Below are 18,678 nucleotides of genomic sequence, written 5' to 3' on the forward strand. Positions count from 1 at the left end.
TATGGTGGGGGGTATGTATAGTGTATGGTGGGGGGTGTATGTATAGTGTGTGGTGGGGGAGGGGGGTGTTTGTATAGTGTATGGTGGGGGGGTGTATGTATAGTGTATGGTGGGGGGACGGGGGGTGTATGTATAGTGTATGGTGGGGGGACGGGGGGTGTATGTATAGTGTGTAGTGGGGGGAGGGGGGGTCGTGTGTATGGTGGGAGGTGTATGTATAGTGTATGGTGGGGGGAGGGGGGTGTATGCATAGTGTATGGTGGGGGGGTGTATTTATGGTGGGGGGGTGTATGTATAGTGTATGGTGGGGGGTATGTATGTATAGTGTATGGTGGGGGGGTCTATGTATAGTGTATGGTGGGGGGACGGGGGTGTATGTATAGTGTATAGTGGGGGGACGGGGGGTGTATGTATAGTGTATGGTGGGGGGACAGGGGGGTGTATGTATAGTGTATGGTGGGGGGACGGGGGTGTATGTATAGTGGGGGTGTATGTATAGTGTATGGTGGGGGGACATTGATGTATGTATAGTGTATGGTGGGGGGACGGGGGGTGTATGTATAGTATATGGTGGGGGGATGTATGTATAGTGTATGGTGGGGGGGTGTATGTATAGTGTATGGTGGGGGGGTGTATGTATAGTGTATGGTGGGGGGAGTGTATGTATAGTGTATGGTGGGGGGACAGGGGGGTGTATGTATAGTGTATGGTGGGGGGACGGGGGTGTATGTATAGTGGGGGTGTATGTATAGTGTATGGTGGGGGGACATTGATGTATGTATAGTGTATGGTGGGGGGACGGGGGGTGTATGTATAGTGTATGGTGGGGGGATGTATGTATAGTGTATGGTGGGGGGACATTGATGTATGTATAGTGTATGGTGGGGGGACGGGGGGTGTATGTATAGTGTATGGTGGGGGGACATTGATGTATGTATAGTGTATGGTGGGGGGACGGGGGATGTATGTATAGTGTATGGTGGGGGGATGTATGTATAGTGTATGGTGGGGGGGTGTATGTATAGTGTATGGTGGGGGGGTGTATGTATAGTGTATGGTGGGGGGGTGTATGTATAGTGTATGGTGGGGGGGGGTGTATGATGTATAGTGTATGGTGGGGGGTGTATGTATAGTGTATGGTGGGGGGTGTATGTATAGTGTATGGTGGGGGGTGTATGTATAGTGTATGGTGGGGGGGGGTGTATGCATAGTGTATGGTGGGGGGGAGGGAGGTGTATGTATAGTGTATGGGGGGATGGGGGGTGTATGGTGGGGGGAGGGGGGTGTATGTATAGTATATGGTGGGGGGTTGGGAGGTGTATGTATAGTGTATGGTGGGGGGGAGGTGTATGTATAGTGTATGGTGAGGGGGGTGTATGGTGGGGGGATGGGGGGTGTATGTATAGTGTATGGTGGGGGGGGTGTATGGTGGGGGGAGGGGGGTGTATGTATAGTGTATGGTGGGGGGAGGGGGGTGTATGGTGGGGGGGTGAGGTGTATATATAGTGTAAGGTGAAAAAATTTAAACCTTTACAACCCCTTTAAAATTAAATTCTGAGATTTTGGTTGCCAACTCCAATGAATGGAAGATCTCATCGCTGTATATAGAGATTGTATAATGTTTGTAGTCAGTGACAGATCTGCCTGTGTGTGGGGGGGAGGTGTATGGTGGGGGGGTGTATGTATAGTGTGTGGTGGGGGGAGGGGGGTGTATGTATAGTGTATGGTGGGGGGAGGGGGGTGTATGGTGTGGGGTCACCCTTATTTCTCAGGATATATTATATGCTGTGTGATATATAACCATCTGTGTATCTTTCTCTCTATCAGACAGTCACTCTCTGCGGTATTATAACACTGGAGTCTCCTCTCCGGGATCCGGACTCCCTGTGTTCTCTGTGGTCGGATATGTTGATGATAAGGAGATAACAAATTATAACAGTGACACCCGTCAGCGTCTTCCCAGGACTGAGTGGATGAAGAAACTGGGATCTGATTACTGGGATGGACAGACACAAGTAGGTCGGAGCAATGAGGCTGTTTACAAGCGCGATGTACAGACAGCGATGAGTCGATTCAACCAGACTGGAGGTGAGAGAATTTTTACACTCTGATGGATTTGATGATAAATATAAACCAAAGTTCTATTTAATATTTTTATGTGCAAAACAAAGTCCCTCTGCACAGTATATATAGAAGGTGAAATGAGTTGAGTGCTGGAAGGTCACCATTCCATTATAGTCAGTATGATGTCTGTACGGCACTCACTAATGTCCCTCAATGTATTATACACAGCAATGATCCCACATGGAGTGTTGTGATGTCATCACATGTGCCGTGTGAAGATTGCGGTTATTGGTGGAGATGAGGTTCAGGTTTATCATTAATTCACAGCAATTTTCAGGGTTATAATGGGTTCAAAAATTGCAAATTTTTGTCCAAAAACCTTTAAGGCCGCGTACACACGGGCGGACTGTTCGCCCAACCTTGTTCGTCAAACAGTACGACCAACAGTCCGCTCAAAATTTGCATGAGCGGACTTGACCACACACGATGAACGAACAGTCCGCTGAAACCGTGCGCGATGACGTATGTCACGTACGACGGGACTAGAAATAGGAAGTCCAAGACAAAGCAAAGCACCCTTTGGGCTCCTTCTGCTGACTTTGCGTTAGTAGAAGTTTGGTTAGAGACGATTCGCGCTTTTCAGACTTCAGCTTAAGTTTGTATCTGTCTTTCGGTACGCGTGGATCAGTTGTACCTGTTATTAGGCGCTTCTGGTCCGCTCGTTTCTGGGTTTCAGGTCATTCTTCATAGGTCTGGCTGTTCTTCAGTGCGTTCAGTTGAGCTTGTCTGTCCAGCCGACCGTTTCAAAGCCATGGAGAGTGGACGTACCCGGGAACGAGTTCGTGCTATATTGGGGCTTGGTGTTGGGGTTAATACTTTGACCCGAGCCCAGTCTGTGAACAGGCCGAGGAGGAGTTCATGGACAAAGAATTGGTTGCGCCAGCGTGACCATTTCTCGCATATGCCTTTACTCCGTGAGATCCGTGAGAATAATCCTGATGATTTCAGGAATTATCTCAGGATGACGGACCCGTTTTTCACCGTCTGCTGGCTTTGCTGACCCCTTATATCAGCAGGCAGGATACCTGCATGCGGCAAGCCATCACTCCGGAGCAGAGGCTCGTCGCCACGTTGCGCTACTTGGCGACAGGGAGAAGCCTTCAGGACCTCAAGTTCTCGACAGGCATCTCCCCCCAGGCTCTGGGGATCATTATTCCAGAGACCTGTTCTGCCATTATTCGGGTCCTGCAGAAGGACTATATGAAGGTAAGTTTGTTCTTTTAATATTGCATTATATGCATTGTATGTTTGTATTCATTTCATCATGACTTTTAATATCCATGACAGGAATATGATGTGAATGTCCCCTTTATATGAATGCATGCATTTTTTATGTTTTTTTTTATTTTTTTTTATTTTTTTGTGTCATTTTTTTTGAACTTTTTACCTTTTTGTGTCCCACATGCATATTTGCTTTCATTAACGTCCTCAGCATTCAATCCTGGGCCCCATATACACCCACAGCCGAGACTGTTTTTCTCTATAATTCATATTGTCAGCTCCATTGTACTATTTTACTTGCCCCCCACCCCCCCCCACCCTTTGTATACTCTTTGTATACACCCTGTGTGTGTAGATAGATAGAGAGAGAGATAGAGAGAGAGAGAGAGAGAGAGAGATAGATATATAGAGATATAGATATAGATATAGATATATAGAAATATAGAGATATAGATATATAGAAATATAGATATATATATATAGATATATAGATATATAGATATATAGATATGGATTGTCAACTCATTAATTATTCCCCCCACTCAAATTGTTTGCAGGTGTTGCATACTCATTAATTAGTCCCCCCACCCCACTCAAATTGCTTGCAGGTGTTGGATACTCATTAATTAGTCCCCCCACCCCACTTACCCACCTAATTTATGTCCCCTGGTCCATCAGAGGGCTGATTAATCTGTGAATTGGGCCACCCATTTTTTTTTTTTTGTTTTTTTGTTTAAATTATTATTTTTTTTTGTCATTTTTTTGGAGCTTTTTACCTTTTTGTGTCCCACGTGCATATTTGCTTTCATTAACGTCCTCAGCATTCAATCCTGGGCCCCATATACACCCACAGCCGAGACTGTTTTTCTCTATAATTCATATTGTCAGCTCCATTGTACTATTTTACTTGCCCCCCCGCCCCCCACCCTTTGTATACTCTTTGTATACACCCTGTGTGTGTGTGTGTGTATAGATAGATAGATAGATAGATAGATATATAGATATAGATAAATATATATGGATTGTCAACTCATTAATTAGTCCCCCCACTCAAATTGCTTGCAGGTGTTGGATACTCATTAATTAGTCCCCCCACCCCACTTACCCACCTAATTTATGTCCCCTGGTCCATCAGAGGGCTGATTAATCTGTGAATTGGTCCGCCTACTTTTTTTATTTTTTTGGCAGAAAACAAAGTTGCAATATTTCTGTTTAACTGTTGTTCCAAAATGTTTTTGAGTTTTATTTCTTATCAATTGTTTTTATTCAATGACTAATTTTTTTTCCCTGTGTTTGACTCCCCAGTGTCCTTCCACGCCACAGGAATGGCAGACTGTGGCTTCCCAGTTCGCTGCCCGTTGGGACTTCCCCAACTGCGGAGGGGCGATCGACGGGAAACATGTGAGGATTGTGCCCCCACCCCATTCGGGGTTCCATAGTGTGGTGCTAATGGCGGTGGTGTCGGCACAATGTGACTTTCTTTATGTGGATATGGGGAAGAACGGCCGGATGTCTGACGGAGGAGTCTTTAGGCAGACCGAGTTCTGCCACCATCTTATCACTGGTGGCCTGGACTTGCCACCAGATGCCGAGAATGTGGAGGGGCTACCGTTTGTTTTTCTGGCTGATGAAGCGTTCGGTCTGAGTGAACATCTTATGAGACCCTTCCCCCAAAGGACCCTCACCCCGGAGAGGAGGGTTTTTAATTACCGGCTGGCCAGAGCAAGAAGGGTTGTGGAGAGTGCCTTTGGCATTATGGCCAGCCGGTTCCGTCTGTTACTGACAGCGATCAACCTTGCAGAATATAAACTGAACTATGTGATTCTGTGCTGCTGCATTCTGCACAATTTTCTACGGAAATTTTCAGGTAACCAGTACCTGCAGCCTATTGGGCCTGAGGCCGGACTCATATTTCCAGAACTGACAGGGCTGGATCATGCCCTTCCTGGCTTAGCCCCCCAAACAGCACGTGAGGTGCGTGACCCCTATGTCAGCTATTTTAATGGTAGGGGGGCTATTCCAATGCCAGCTGAGCAATAAAAATGTATTTTTCTTGAAATATGTCTTGTCTGTTCAAATTTTTAAGTTTGGTTCTTGTTTGCTTTTCACGTTGCTTGTCTCCTACATTGTCCTAATTCAGGGATATGCAATTGGCCAACCTCCGGCTGGTGCAAAACTACAAGTCAATCATGCCTCTGGGTCTCATGCTTGTGGCTGTCAGTCTTGCTATGCTTCATGGGACTTGTAGTTCTGCAACAGCTGGATTTCCACTAATTGCATATTCCTGTCCTAGTGCATTTGTATAGCGAAGTGGTTTTTGACAATAGGAAATAAGGCCCTTTGTGACAGAAAACACAAAATGACTTCCCAAACTGGTATTGAGTATTGAAAGAAGTAGACACACACACACACACATCTTTTTTTTGATTTTTTAATAGTGCACATTCCAACCAGTGCCTCTTTTTTAGATCGTTTTTTTTTGTGTTTTTTTTTTTTTTTTTTTTGGAAATAGTTTTTTTTTATTTATTTTTTTTTTTAAATTGTTTTTTTTTTTTTTTGTAAACATAGAAATATATAGATATATCTCAAATACAATTATCACAAAAATAAAAAAAAATAAAAGCATATTTTTAACTATTTACATAAAACAAGGGGTAAAGCCAAAGTTTGAAGATGCACACCAAAAATTGGTAATGTCAACATGTGCTATGTACCATCATGAGTGATCAATGGACGTGTTTGGTGTGTGCAATCCCTTTCTCTCACATACTAGAATGAGGAAGGGTTTGCAAACACCAAATGCGTCCATTGCGATCCTCTGATGGCACATAGCACATGTTGACACACCGTGTGCATCTTCAAAATTTGGCCTCTAAAAACTCTGTTTTTAAAACATTAAAAACGTTTTTACAAGGGAATGAAGAACATGATCAATTGGGTTTTAGGGAAAAGTTGCTTAGATTCTCCCTAAAACATCGATCATGTTCTTCATTCCCTGCCTCATAGTGACCAGTTCTCTTTGGATGTTGAGAATCTGGTTCTCCATCCGGTCAATCTGCCCATTCCAGGCCATGATGTCACCAATTAGCCTCTGGGCACTGTCCGCTGAAAATGGCTCCGTGGCTTCTCCTACCACAACCAGATCATCACCTAAAAACATGTGTAGATAAAAAATTGGTTAAAATATACAGCCATTAATTGTTTACCTTAAGCTGGGTTGTCAGACACTCACTTTGTGGGGTGTGTAACTCCACCTGCTCTTCCTCCTCCACATCTAGCCCTGGGCTCGGCTCATCCAGAGGAGCTACGAAGCTTGGTCCAGCGGAGGATACCGAGCTTGGCTGCTCCCTCTCGGACACTGGGCTGGGCAGCTCCAATACCGACGCGGGGCTGGGGCTAAGTGCCCAATCAGGCTGGCGAGGTCGGGGGGTCCTGGGCTGCTCCGCCTCTTGTCTGAGTCTTTGTTCCCCTATGAGAATGAAAAAAAAAAAAAAAAAAAAAAGATACTTTTAAGCATAGTGATATTTGAGTTCAGAAATTTGAATATGAAACATTGGTTTGAAGTGGTGTACAATTATTAGCTGGTTATTACAAGATCCTAGTTTAATACATCATTAAAATGACTTTTTTTTAGTTAGGCTGTGTTCAGACTGCTGCGATGTGCGAACGCTGCAAATCTACTGTGGTTTCACACATCGCATGCCTCCCGGAGGCAGTTCGCACTGCCCTATGTGACCTGCTGGGAGTGTCATCAGTGTAAAGTTTTATTGACACCTCCAAATTAGTTCTCATTTCACAGTGCAATCTTTAAACTCGGACAGGAATCGGACCACATGGTGTGAACACCCATGTGATCCGATTCGGCTGTGGACTAAAAAAAGGGCCATGTACAAGTTTGGGCCGGATGCGATGCGAATTCAGCCATACTATATGCATGGCTGAAATCGCATCACACAGAGATCACATGTGATTTGCACTGCAGTGCGGTGCAAATCACATTTGAGCTCGTACATTGCAGCAATGTGAACCTAGCCTTTAACCAAACTGTGATACTTTATATCTTTTGTCCAAGTTTCACAGACGGACACACTCGAATCATCCCCTGGAGTACCTGTGTGTGATTATGTCAAAAAATGTTCTATGATGTCCCAAACTACACTTAAATGTTTCCCAGTCCAGATGTTGAACCAGCATTTTATCTATCTATCTAATTTTTTTAATTGAGTCTACATTGCACTGAATAAATTTATGAAACTTTAGTAAAAATTTATATCCTATAAACTGAGCGTGACAATTCAGTTTATCATGAACAATACAAAAAAATTAATAACTAATTAAAATCTAATCCAACACCAGATAAATTTACACCATACACAAATTCATGCTATTTACGCCCACATATACGAACAACCATATGCGCTCATTACATGAACTATTAACTACACGAACGATCAAATCCGCCAGATTTACATACACTACCTACACGAACGATTACGAACAAATCCGCCAGATCTACATACAATACCTATACGAACGATTATGTCTGACAGTCACGAGAAACGCGGAGTTTACTCACTTTTTTTCAGGGCCTTTTTGATGCGGTGATATTGGTCCGGCTCCCTGGACTTGATGTTGGACCATCGTTTCCGGAGCTGGTCCTTGCCTCTTCGTACCCCAAATTTGTTCTCCAAGGTTGTGACGACCTCATCCAAGATGGCGCTTTTCCGGACATTAGGTTTGGGGTACGGGCCATGTTCCCCATCATAGTCCTCCCTTCTTAATATAGCCACCATCTCTTCAAAGGCCATATTGGTGGCCTTATATCTCCTCCTTGCTCCTGAAGCATGGGGCCCATGGCTTTCCTCCACGCTGCTCACGCTGCTCATTGAATTTGCGTCCGCCATTTTCTCCTATCATTCACCCACAGCGGAACGAGGGTAAAAGGGGCAGGGAAACACGGTCACAAGGAACGTCAGGGGCGGGCGACGCAGGCGGAGCCTGAGCGCATGCGCTGTATATAAAGCGTTACCGCGAGGCCGTACACTTGTCCGAACGGAAGCAGTGAGTGCTACACGCGACGGTAAGATAGTTTTCGTTTTATTTTCGTTTAATTTAAAGCCTGCGTTAGGAATGTGCATATTGAAATTTAATCTTATTGATGTTTAATTGATTTTTATGTGGGTTGGTGGTTGAGTGGGGTTGTTGTTTTGTGTGGTAGTGTGGGGGTGGAGGTGGGTGTATAGGGGGGTGGGGGTAGTGTGTGTGTGTGTGTGTGTGGGGGGGGATAGTGTGTGTGTGTGTATGTGTATGGGGCAGTAGTGTGTGTGTGTGTGTGTGTGTGTGTGTGGGAGGGGTAGTGTGTGTGTGTGTGTGTGTGTGTGGGAGGGGTAGTGTGTGTGTGTGTGTGTGTGTGTGGGGGGGTAGTGTTTGTGTGTGTGGGAGGGGTAGTGTGTGTGGGGGGTAGTGTGTGTGTGGGGGGGTAGCGTGTGTGTGTGTGGGGGGGGGGGTAGTGTTTGTGTGTGTGGGAGGGGTAGTGTGTGTGTGTGTGTGTGTGTGTGTATGTATATGGGGCAGTAGTGTGTGTGTGTGGGGGGGTAGTGTTTGTGTGTGTGGGGGGGGGTAGTGTTTGTGTGTGTGGGAGGGGTAGTGTGTGTGTGGGAGGGGTAGTGTGTGTGTGTGGGGGGTAGTGTGTGTGTGGGGGGGTAGCGTGTGTGGTAGTGTGTGTCTCGCCTACATTGTCACAATATAGTGTGCATTTGGTCTGACTTTTTTTTTGTTTTTCAGAAAATGCAAAGGTATACCCCAGACCCCTTTAAGGAGGAGGCCTTCCTCTCAACATTTCTGGATTTAGTTGAGTCGCACAGTAGTCTTTGGGATTCAAAACACCCCCAATATTCAAGCCGTGCTGCCCGGAAGAAGACACTGGAGACAGTTTTGACGTTTGTGAAAACCCGAGTCCCCCAGGCAGACACTGACTTTGTGAACGCCAAAATTAAGAACCTGCGTAGCGCGTATAGGCGGGAGCAAAGAAAGATCCTAGAGTCCCAAACATCAGGATCAGCAGCAGGTCAGGTCTATGTACCTAAGCTGTGGTATTATGACAGGCTGTGTTTTCTGGATGACACGTCAGAAGCCAGGCAGTCACTTTCCACTCTTCCATCTACCCGTCCCTCCACCCTTCCCTCCGCCTCAGGTGAGCCATCCCTGGAAGATCCAGACCCTTCCTTGCTGGACGAAGTTGATGCGCCCAGCTGGAGCCAGGTATATTTTAGTTTCTAAAGTTTGGATTGCTCAAATATTAATGCTGTCAAGTTCAATGTTTGAATTGCTTCCAAATCTAGGATTTCATCACAAATTAAATTAGATAGAAGGATACAGTAGTTTACACAAATGTGGCTCAAATCTTGGTGAACTGATGGAAAAATGATGGTGTCAAAATGATAGCCTTTTGTATTTCAAGACAAATGTATTTGCAAGTGAGAACTGTAAAATTGTTAGTGATTGATGATTTCAAAATTATTTAGTGATTTCTTTGTTTTTTTACACAGGATGAGCTCACCCAGGAGGAGGCCGGGACCAGCCCCACACAAGAGCTAGCTGGGCCCAGCAGGAGTCGGACTGAAAGCCAGGCCCCTCCCCTCTGCCTAGCCAGCAAAAGGCCCAGGAGGATGACCCGTATAGAGGAGGAGTCCTTGGCGCTTATACGCCAAGCCACACAAGTTCTGTCCAAACCTCCCAATCCGGAGGAGGCCTATGGCACTTATCTGGCTAGTAAGCTACTTGAAATGGACAAACCACAGCGCAACTTGTGTGAAGCAATATTTTTTGATGCCATCCAACGGGGTCTGAAGGGTGAGCTCACACCCACCACCAAGCTTTACAACGCAGACCCTACTGCTCCTCCTCCTCCTCCTCCTCCTCCTACCACAACTCCACCACCAGAGGCACAGCCTCCAGCGACGCGTGGAGGGAAGGCTAGACGGAAGAGTCGGAAGTGACTGCCTGGCTTCAGTCTGCTCTGAAAGAAGACGCAGGCTGTTGTAGTACCACAGTCTGGGGACATAGATCTCATCTGCTGCTGTTCCTGGTCTTTGGGATTCTAGGACCTGCTTGTGCTCCCTATTTACATGCTAAACAGGTTCTGAATTTTGGTGGCCACTCACTTGATGTGTGCCTGGGGGACAAAAGGCTTCATAAACGTCAAAATTGTCTCCAGTGTTGCCTCCCTCTTGATTTATTTTTGTTCTGAGGAAAAATAAAAATTTATTATTTCAAAAAAATCTTGTATGTTTTTTATTTATTTATTTTTTTTATTTTTTTTTTATTTTGGCTTAAAAAACAAAGTTTATTTGTGAGTAGGCAGATACATGTCAAAAGACTCTGGGGGTTATTTACAAAACACACGTTCATGTAAATATGCTAACTTCAAGTGCAATTTTTAAAGCACTGCAAGTGCACTTGGAAGTGCAGTTGCTGTAAATTTGAGGCTTAACATTTGAAATGAGGGGAAGCTCTGCTGATTTTGAACATGCAATCATGTGTAAGCTAAAATGCTGGTTTGGGTATCTATCTATCTATCTATCTATCTATCTATCTATCTATCTATCTATCTATCTATCTATCTATCTATCTATCTATCTATCTATCTCTACTTGCATAGTCCTGCTTGGCCAAAAAAAATGTCCAACTTGTTTCAACCCCCCCACAAAAAAAACAAAAAAAAACAAAAAATATGACAATAGTAGTTCCAAAAATATATAGTAATAGATAAATTCTATATTTTTTTTAAGAAATAAATAAATATATATATATATATAAACACATTTTTGGGTTTTTTTTTATTTGATATATTTTTTTAAGATATATATATATATATATATATATATATATATATATATATATATATATATATATATATATATATATATATATATATATCATTTTATTTTTTTTAGGGTTTTTTTTATTTTTTTTTTATTTTGAATATATTTTTTCGATAATTGGAAGATTAATCATAGGATGAGGATGAATAAAAACATGTGGTATAACTCTGTGTGAATATATACTTCACTTTTCTTGCATTACGAAGAAGAAAAGAACGGGCTATATTAAAAAAACACAAAATTAGCAGCATGACGAATATGCTAGCTTCAATACGAACACTAGTTTTACAAGACCGAGCGCTTCCGCCCTGTAAATTCTTTCTGAGCATGCGCGAGACTTAGTTTGACGAACAAGCCTACACACGAGCGGACTGTCCGCTCAAACCAAGTTTCAGCAGACTGTCTAACGGGAATTCCGAAAAACTTTGTTCGTCAGACTGTCCGCTGAAACTGTCCGCTGAAGCCCACACACGAGTGGACTGTCCGCTGAAACACTGTTCAGCGGACAAAGTTGGGCGAACAGTCCGCCCGTGTGTACGCGGCCTTAGGCTCCGGGCACACGGGCTTACAAAAAAATGCTGTTTCTATGGGAGTTTTGACTGTAGAAGCAGCTCAGTGTCACCCGATGTTTCCTCCACATTAGGACAATTACAGGTGTATTTTAACCACTTGCTTACTGGGCACTTAACCCTTTCATGACGAAGCCTATTTTTAGCATTTGGTGTTTACAAGTTAAAATCCATATTTTTTGCTAGAAAATTACTTGGAACCCCCAAACATTATATATATTTTTTTAGCAGAGACTCTAGAGAATAAAACAGCGGTTGTTGCAATATTTTATGTCACACAGTATTTGCGCAGCAGTGTTTTAAACGCAACTTTTTGGGAAAGGGGACACTTTCATGAATTAAAAAAAAAACGAAACAGTAAATTTAGCCCAATTTTTTTGCGTAATGTGAAAGATAATGTTACGCCGAGTAAATAGATACCAAACATGTCACACTTTATAATTGCACGCACTCGTGGATTGACGACAAAGTACGGTACCTAAAAATCTCAATAGGCAATACTTTTTTTACGGTTACCAGGTTAGCGTTGCAGAGGAGGTCTAGTGCTAGAATTATTGCTCTTGCTCTGACGATCGCGGCGATACCTCACATGTGTGATTTGAACACCATTTACATATGCGGGCGCGACTTCCGTATGCGTTTTCTTTGCTTCGCAAGCTCGCGGGGATGACAGGCGCTTTAAAAAATTTTTTTTTTTTTATTCATTTGAAAATTAATAAATTGTTTAAAAAAAAAAATAATTTGATCACTTTTATTGCTGTCACAAGGAATGTAAACATCCCTTGTGACAGTAATAGGTGGTGACAGGTCCTCTTTTTGGAGGGATCGGGGGTCTAAAAGACCCCCCACCCCTCCTTTACACTTCAATGTATTCAGACCGCCAAAAACGGCGATTCTGAATACCGTACATCTTTTTAAAACCGGCGCCATTGGCAGCCGAGTAAACGGGAAGTGACGTGACGTCGCTTCCGTGTTTACTATGAGAAGACTGGAACGAAGCCATTTACGGCTTCTTTTCAGTTCCTCCCTAGCAGCCGGAGGCGACGGATGGCGAATCGGTGCTCCCGATCGAGCGGGAGCACCGGTAACAGCTGCGGGAGGGGGGCCGTCCCCTCCCGCTCCTCCGGCATAACAGCCGAGCGGCTTTTAGCTGCTTCGGTTGTTATGGCTGGAAAGCCAATCGCTCGCTGAAAAAAACAGTATGGGGATGATGCCTGCAGGTGCGGGCATCATCCCGGTATACCCCCCGGAAGCCGAGTACGCATATCTGCGTACGCTCGGCGGGAAGGGGTTAAACCCCCCTCCTGCCCAGACCAATTTTTAGCTTTCAGCGCTGTCACACTTTGAATGGCAATTGCGCGGTCATGCTACAGTCTACCCAAATTACATTTTTATCTCTTTTTTTCCACACAAATGGAGCTTTCTTTTAGTGGTATTTAATCAGCACTTGGTTTTTTTTTGGGTTTTTTTGCTAAACAAACAAAAAAAGACAGATTTTTGAAAAAAAAAAAAAAAAAGTTTCATAGTTTGTTATAAAATTTTGCAAACTGGTAATTTATCTCCTTCATTGATATTCGCTGATGAGGGTGCACTGATGGGCACAGATAAGGCGACACTGATGGGCACAGATAAGGCGACACTGATGGGCACAGATAAGACGACACTGATGGGTGTAACTGATGGGCACTGGTAGGTGGTATTGATAGGCAGCACTGGTGATGAGGCATTGATTGGTGACATTTATAGGTGACACTGTGGGCACTGATAGGTGGCACTGGTGGGCATTGGTAAGTGACATTGTGGGCACTGATGGGTGGTACTGTGGGCACTGATGGGTGGCACAGAAGCCTCTGCAGAGGCTCTCGAGATCGAAACTGCTGTCCCTCTCACAGCCACCGGTGATCAGCTTTTTATTTTTTCTCTCCTCACACTAGTGCCACAGTACCAGCATGAGGAGAAAAAATAGCAGATTACCAGCTCTGTTTACATCACATGATCAGCTGTCATTGGTTGACAGCTGATCACATGGTAAGGGGTCGGGATCACGGGGGTGCGCAGGCCACGCGAGCACAGAAGGATGTCTATGGATGCCCTCCCGGCAAATTAGGTCCACGCTGTAGCCATCTTTCGGCTATAGTGCGGACGGGAGGTGGTTAACCGGTTCCTGTATAAATACTGTAAGTCGCCAGGATGGCACGGCTGGGCAAAGTAACGTACCCATACGTTGCTATGAATTTCCTGCCGTGCCAGCACGGGCCTGCCGCGAGCTCCGTGAACGTGCCCGTGGGTCCCGCGGACTCAATCGCCGCGGGGATACCCACAATCATGTCACGGAGCTCAAAAACGGAACCGATGTAAACAACATCTCCCTGTTCTGACTAGTGACAGCACACTGATTGTCTGCTCCGTCATCGGGAGCAGTGATCAGTGTGGTGTCACACACAGCCCATCCCCCAGACAGAAACGTGCCCCTAGGAACACTTAACCCCTCCCCGCCCCCTAGTGGTTAACCCCTTTACTGCCAGTGGCATTTTTACAGTAATCAATGCAATTTTATTGTGTCAATCGCTGTATTAATGCCAATGGTCAAAATTGTCCGATGTGAGCGCTATAATGTTGCAGTCATGATAAAAAAAAAATCGCTGATCGCCGCCATTACTAGTAAAAAAAATAATAATAATAAAAATGCCATAAAACTATCCCCTATTTGTTAAACGCTATAACTTTTGCGCAAACCAATCAATCGCTTTTTGAGGGTTTTTTTTGCTTTTGTTTTTTTTTACCAAAAATATGTAGAAGAATACGTATCGGCCTAAACAGAGGGAAAAAAAAAATTACGTTTTTGGGGGATATTTAATATAGCAAAAAGTAAAAAATAATGCATTTCTTTTCAAAATTGTTGCTTTTTTTGTTTATAGCGCAAAAAATAAAAACCGCAAGGGTGATCAATTACCACCAAAAGAAAGCTCTATTTTTGAGGAAAAAAGGACGTCAATTTTGTTTGGGTGCCATGTCGCACGACCGCGCAATTGTCAGTTAAAGCGACACAGTGCTGAATTGCAAAAAACGCTCTGGTCGGGAAGGGGGTAAATCCTTCCGGGGCTGAAGTGGTTAAGCTCAACGTTTAGAGGCAGGAAAAACCCTTCTGGTTTGCGTTTCTGATTGGAGCTTTCTGGCAGAAAAAAAATGCAAAACTCTGAAGCTCATCTAAGCTTTGTACAAAAAATGATCTATATGGACGTTTTTTTTCTGCCAAGGGATCTGGCTTTTTTTAAGCCCAGTGTGCAATGGAGCCTAAGGCCGCGTACACACGGGCGGATTGTCCACCCAACTTAGTCCGCTGAACAGTGTTTCAGCGGACAATCCGCTCGTGTGTGGGCTTCAGCGGACTTTTTCAGCGGACAATCTGACGAACAAAGTCTTACGGAATTTCCATAACACAGTCCGTTCAAACTTGGTTTTGTCCATCCAAACTTGGTTTCAGCGGACAGTCCGCTCGTGTGTAGGCAAGTTGGACGGACTAAGTATGGCGCATGCTCAGAACGGATTTACACGGCCGAAGGTTGCATTGCAGTGTATAGGACGTCGTTTTTCTAGTACCGTCGTACGTGCTGTACACGTCATCACACACGCTTTCAGCGGACTGTCTGCTCATCATGTGTGGTCAAGTCCGTTCATGCAAATTTTGAACGGACTGTCTGTCGGATTGTCTGACGAACTTAGTTGGGCAGACAATCCACCTGTGTGTACGCGGCCTTAGACTCACTGCCAGAAATGAGGAACATCCCATAATGATCAACTGAAACCAATAATCTGAAGGATTGGATAATCCGGCCCCCTCACTATAAAATGGTGGGATCACAGCAGCCATATTGTCAGTGTGTGTTTTTAGGGGGAAGTGACAATTCTGTATAAGGACAGATTCATCAATAATGTATGTACATATGTCTACACATGTAGTTACTACATTTCATTTTGTGTATGGGTTTAGATGGTTTAAGCGGAATGTCATTTTAAATGGTGACTGCATGTACACAGAGCAACACACATCCCCTGAGCCTGTTTGATTGGTATAGGATACAGATAATATGGCAGCATACCTCCTTACTTTAGAACTTAAGAAACTGTATGATACAATACAGATCTCCCTATGAATAGTGATGGATGTGATCCGGGATAACAGGTCCTGTTCTAGTAAAACCCGTCAGCTGCTCAGGACAGTTATTACATAAACAGATCCCAGCAGACAGGAATCTCAGTACAAAACATATTACAGCGCACACATTCAAGAATGATATTTCCTGCCAGGCTAGTTAAAAACACCTGAACATATTCAAAAAATACGGGGAATCCCAGTGACAGCAGACATTTCCTTTATATCAGTGATAGGGAAACAGCAGATCTCCAGCTGCAGTAGAACTACAAGTCCCAGCAGGCATTGCCATCTCCCTGGTGACTCTCTTCCCTCATTGAGTGTGGGGCAGGGATGGGATTTGTAGTTCCCCAGCAGTTGGAGCTGTGCTGTGTGGAGGATCCTGTCACTGTACAGAGGTAAGTGGCCAGTGCTGTGTGGAGGATCCTGTCACTGTACAGAGGTAAGTGGCCAGGAGATGAGCATTACTCCGACTCCATGACTTCTGACATCATAAGATCAGACTGAGGATGAGGGATGACAGATATAGAAGATATCGGGGTTAGAGGTCAACTGATATGGGTTTTTCACTGGCCGATGCCGATATTTAGAAATCACGGCGACAACGGCCGATATATGATGCTGTTTTTTTGGGCCGGTATGTTAGGCCGATTTTTTTTTATTTATTTTTTTTTATTTCATAAATTCTAACAGACACCTTTCCTACTGGGGTGTTTTTCAGGCGCTTTTGGGCTAAAAATAGCTCCTGTAATGTGCCTGCAAAATGGCTCCCCTGCAGTCTGTGTCAAAGTCCGAGTGCTTTCACACGGAGGCGATGCGCTGGCAGGATGTTAAAAAAAGTCCTGGAAGCAGCACGTTTGGAGTGGTGTATGCCGCTCCTCTACCACTTCTGCCCATTGAAGTGAATGGGTACCACTGCCGAAGTGCAGGCAATGTGATTTGGCAGCGGCGCTTCACAGGCGCATTTAACCTCTTCCTGGGTTGTAAGTGCCCCGCTAGCAGCCGAATAACGCCGCTAAAATGATGGTAAAGCGCCGCTAAATCTAGCAGCGTTTTTACCGTCAACACCTGCCCGCTCCAGTGTGAAAGCAGCCTTAAAGTGGAAGTAAACCCATCGATTTAAACAGTTAAAAAAAAAAAAGGCATGCCGGGAATGCTAACTGCACATTGACTGTGATCTCAGCCAAACTATCAAACAATCCAATGGCTGGTGTCATAACGAATCACATGTGCAGCACCATAGCAGTTGAAGATTAAACAGAGGCAAAGATGGCAGCTTCCTTGGCTGAAAACGATAGAGCAGTTTATTTCCACTTTAAGTAATCAGTGATACAGCAAATTTCTTACATTTAAACATTTATTAAACAAAACAAACCTCCAATCCGTTCACTTGTATGTATAATTTAGATATAAAATTAAAAAAAACGATATATTAAATACACAAAAACAGGTAATCAAAACTTTTGGATGAAAAAATTGGGCTAACTTTACTGTTTTCATTTTTATTTTTTTAATCATTAGTGTCTTTTTTTTAAAAAAAATGAAAGACCTCTACGCAAATGCTGTGTGACAGAAAATATTGTAACAACTGCTATTTTATTCCCTAGGGTCTCTGCTAAAAAAATATATCATTTTTGGGGCTTCTGAGTGATTTTCTAGCAGAAAATACAGGATTTTTACTTGTAAGCAACAAGTGTCAGAAAAGATTTAATCTTTAAATGGTTAAACTGAGAATTCCTACACACAGAGTTGAGTTCATTCAGAAGTGTAAACATTGTATCTCTTTAGAGTCGGTTCACACAGGGCCAACGCGACTTTTGGAGGCAACTTGGACACGACTTGGGGCGACTTACAACATGACTTTAGGTCGCCCCAGGCCAGGCCAATCAGAGAATGAGCTCTCAAAGTGGAACTCCACGCCAAGTTATTTTTTTTTTAAAATGGCGTGGACTCCCCCTCCGGGAGCATACCAGGCCCTTGGGTCTGGTATGGATTTTAAGGGGAACCCCCCTGGACAGTACCAGGCCGCGTGCCCTCAACATGGAGGGATTAGTGCTTTGGGGAAGGGGGGCGCCCTGCGGGCCCTCGCCACCCCAAAGCACCTTGTCCCCATGTTGATGAGGACAAGGGCCTCTTCTCGACAATCCTGGCCGTTGGTTGTCGGGGTCTGCAGGCGGGGGACTTATCGGAATCCGGGAGCCCCCTTCACCCCCCCCACCCTATGTGAATGAGTAAGGGGTACATCGTACCCCTACCTATTCACCTGGGGAAAAAGTGTAAAAAAAAAAAAACTACACAGGTTTTAAAAGTAATTTATTAATCTACTTCGGGAGCGTCGCAGGTCTTCTTCCGACTTCTCCTGGTGTCCGGCCTCTTCTCCCGCTCTCTGGCGTCTTCTCCCGGGCTCCTCCGCTGTCTTGGAGCTCTTTTACTAGCGGAGGAGCCCGGTCTCCTCCGTCCTCTGTCCTCCTTCTCTCTTCTCTCACCTTTTCTTCTTCCAATGTTGACACGGTGCTGTCTTCCGCTGTACTGGCTTGTGCGACGTGCGCAGCGACTTACCGGGTGATGTCACATGGTGACCCCGCCCCATATCTATAAAAGTCACCGCGCATGTCGCACATGCCAGTACAGCAGAAGACAGCGCCGTGTCAACATTGAAAGAAGAAGGAAGGACAGAGGAGACCGGGCTCCTCCGCTAGTAAAAGAGCTCCAAGAAGACAGCGGAGGA

General features: G+C 44.5%; 1 protein-coding gene across 1 annotated transcript in view; it reads left to right on the plus strand.

Moving 5' to 3' along the window:
- Positions 1-18,678, plus strand: part of LOC143984145 (class I histocompatibility antigen, F10 alpha chain-like) — a 112,850-nt gene that overhangs the window by 39,186 nt on the left and 54,986 nt on the right. The window contains exon 2 of the mRNA XM_077484457.1: positions 1,828-2,088. Within this exon, the coding sequence (XP_077340583.1) occupies positions 1,828-2,088 (261 nt within the window). The remainder of the gene's footprint in view (positions 1-1,827; positions 2,089-18,678) is intronic.

The sequence above is a fragment of the Lithobates pipiens genome, unplaced genomic scaffold (genome assembly GCF_037356315.1).
Source record: "Lithobates pipiens isolate NorthernLeopardFrog02 unplaced genomic scaffold, aLitPip1_a1.2 Scaffold_1, whole genome shotgun sequence".
NCBI lineage: Eukaryota > Metazoa > Chordata > Amphibia > Anura > Ranidae > Lithobates > Lithobates pipiens.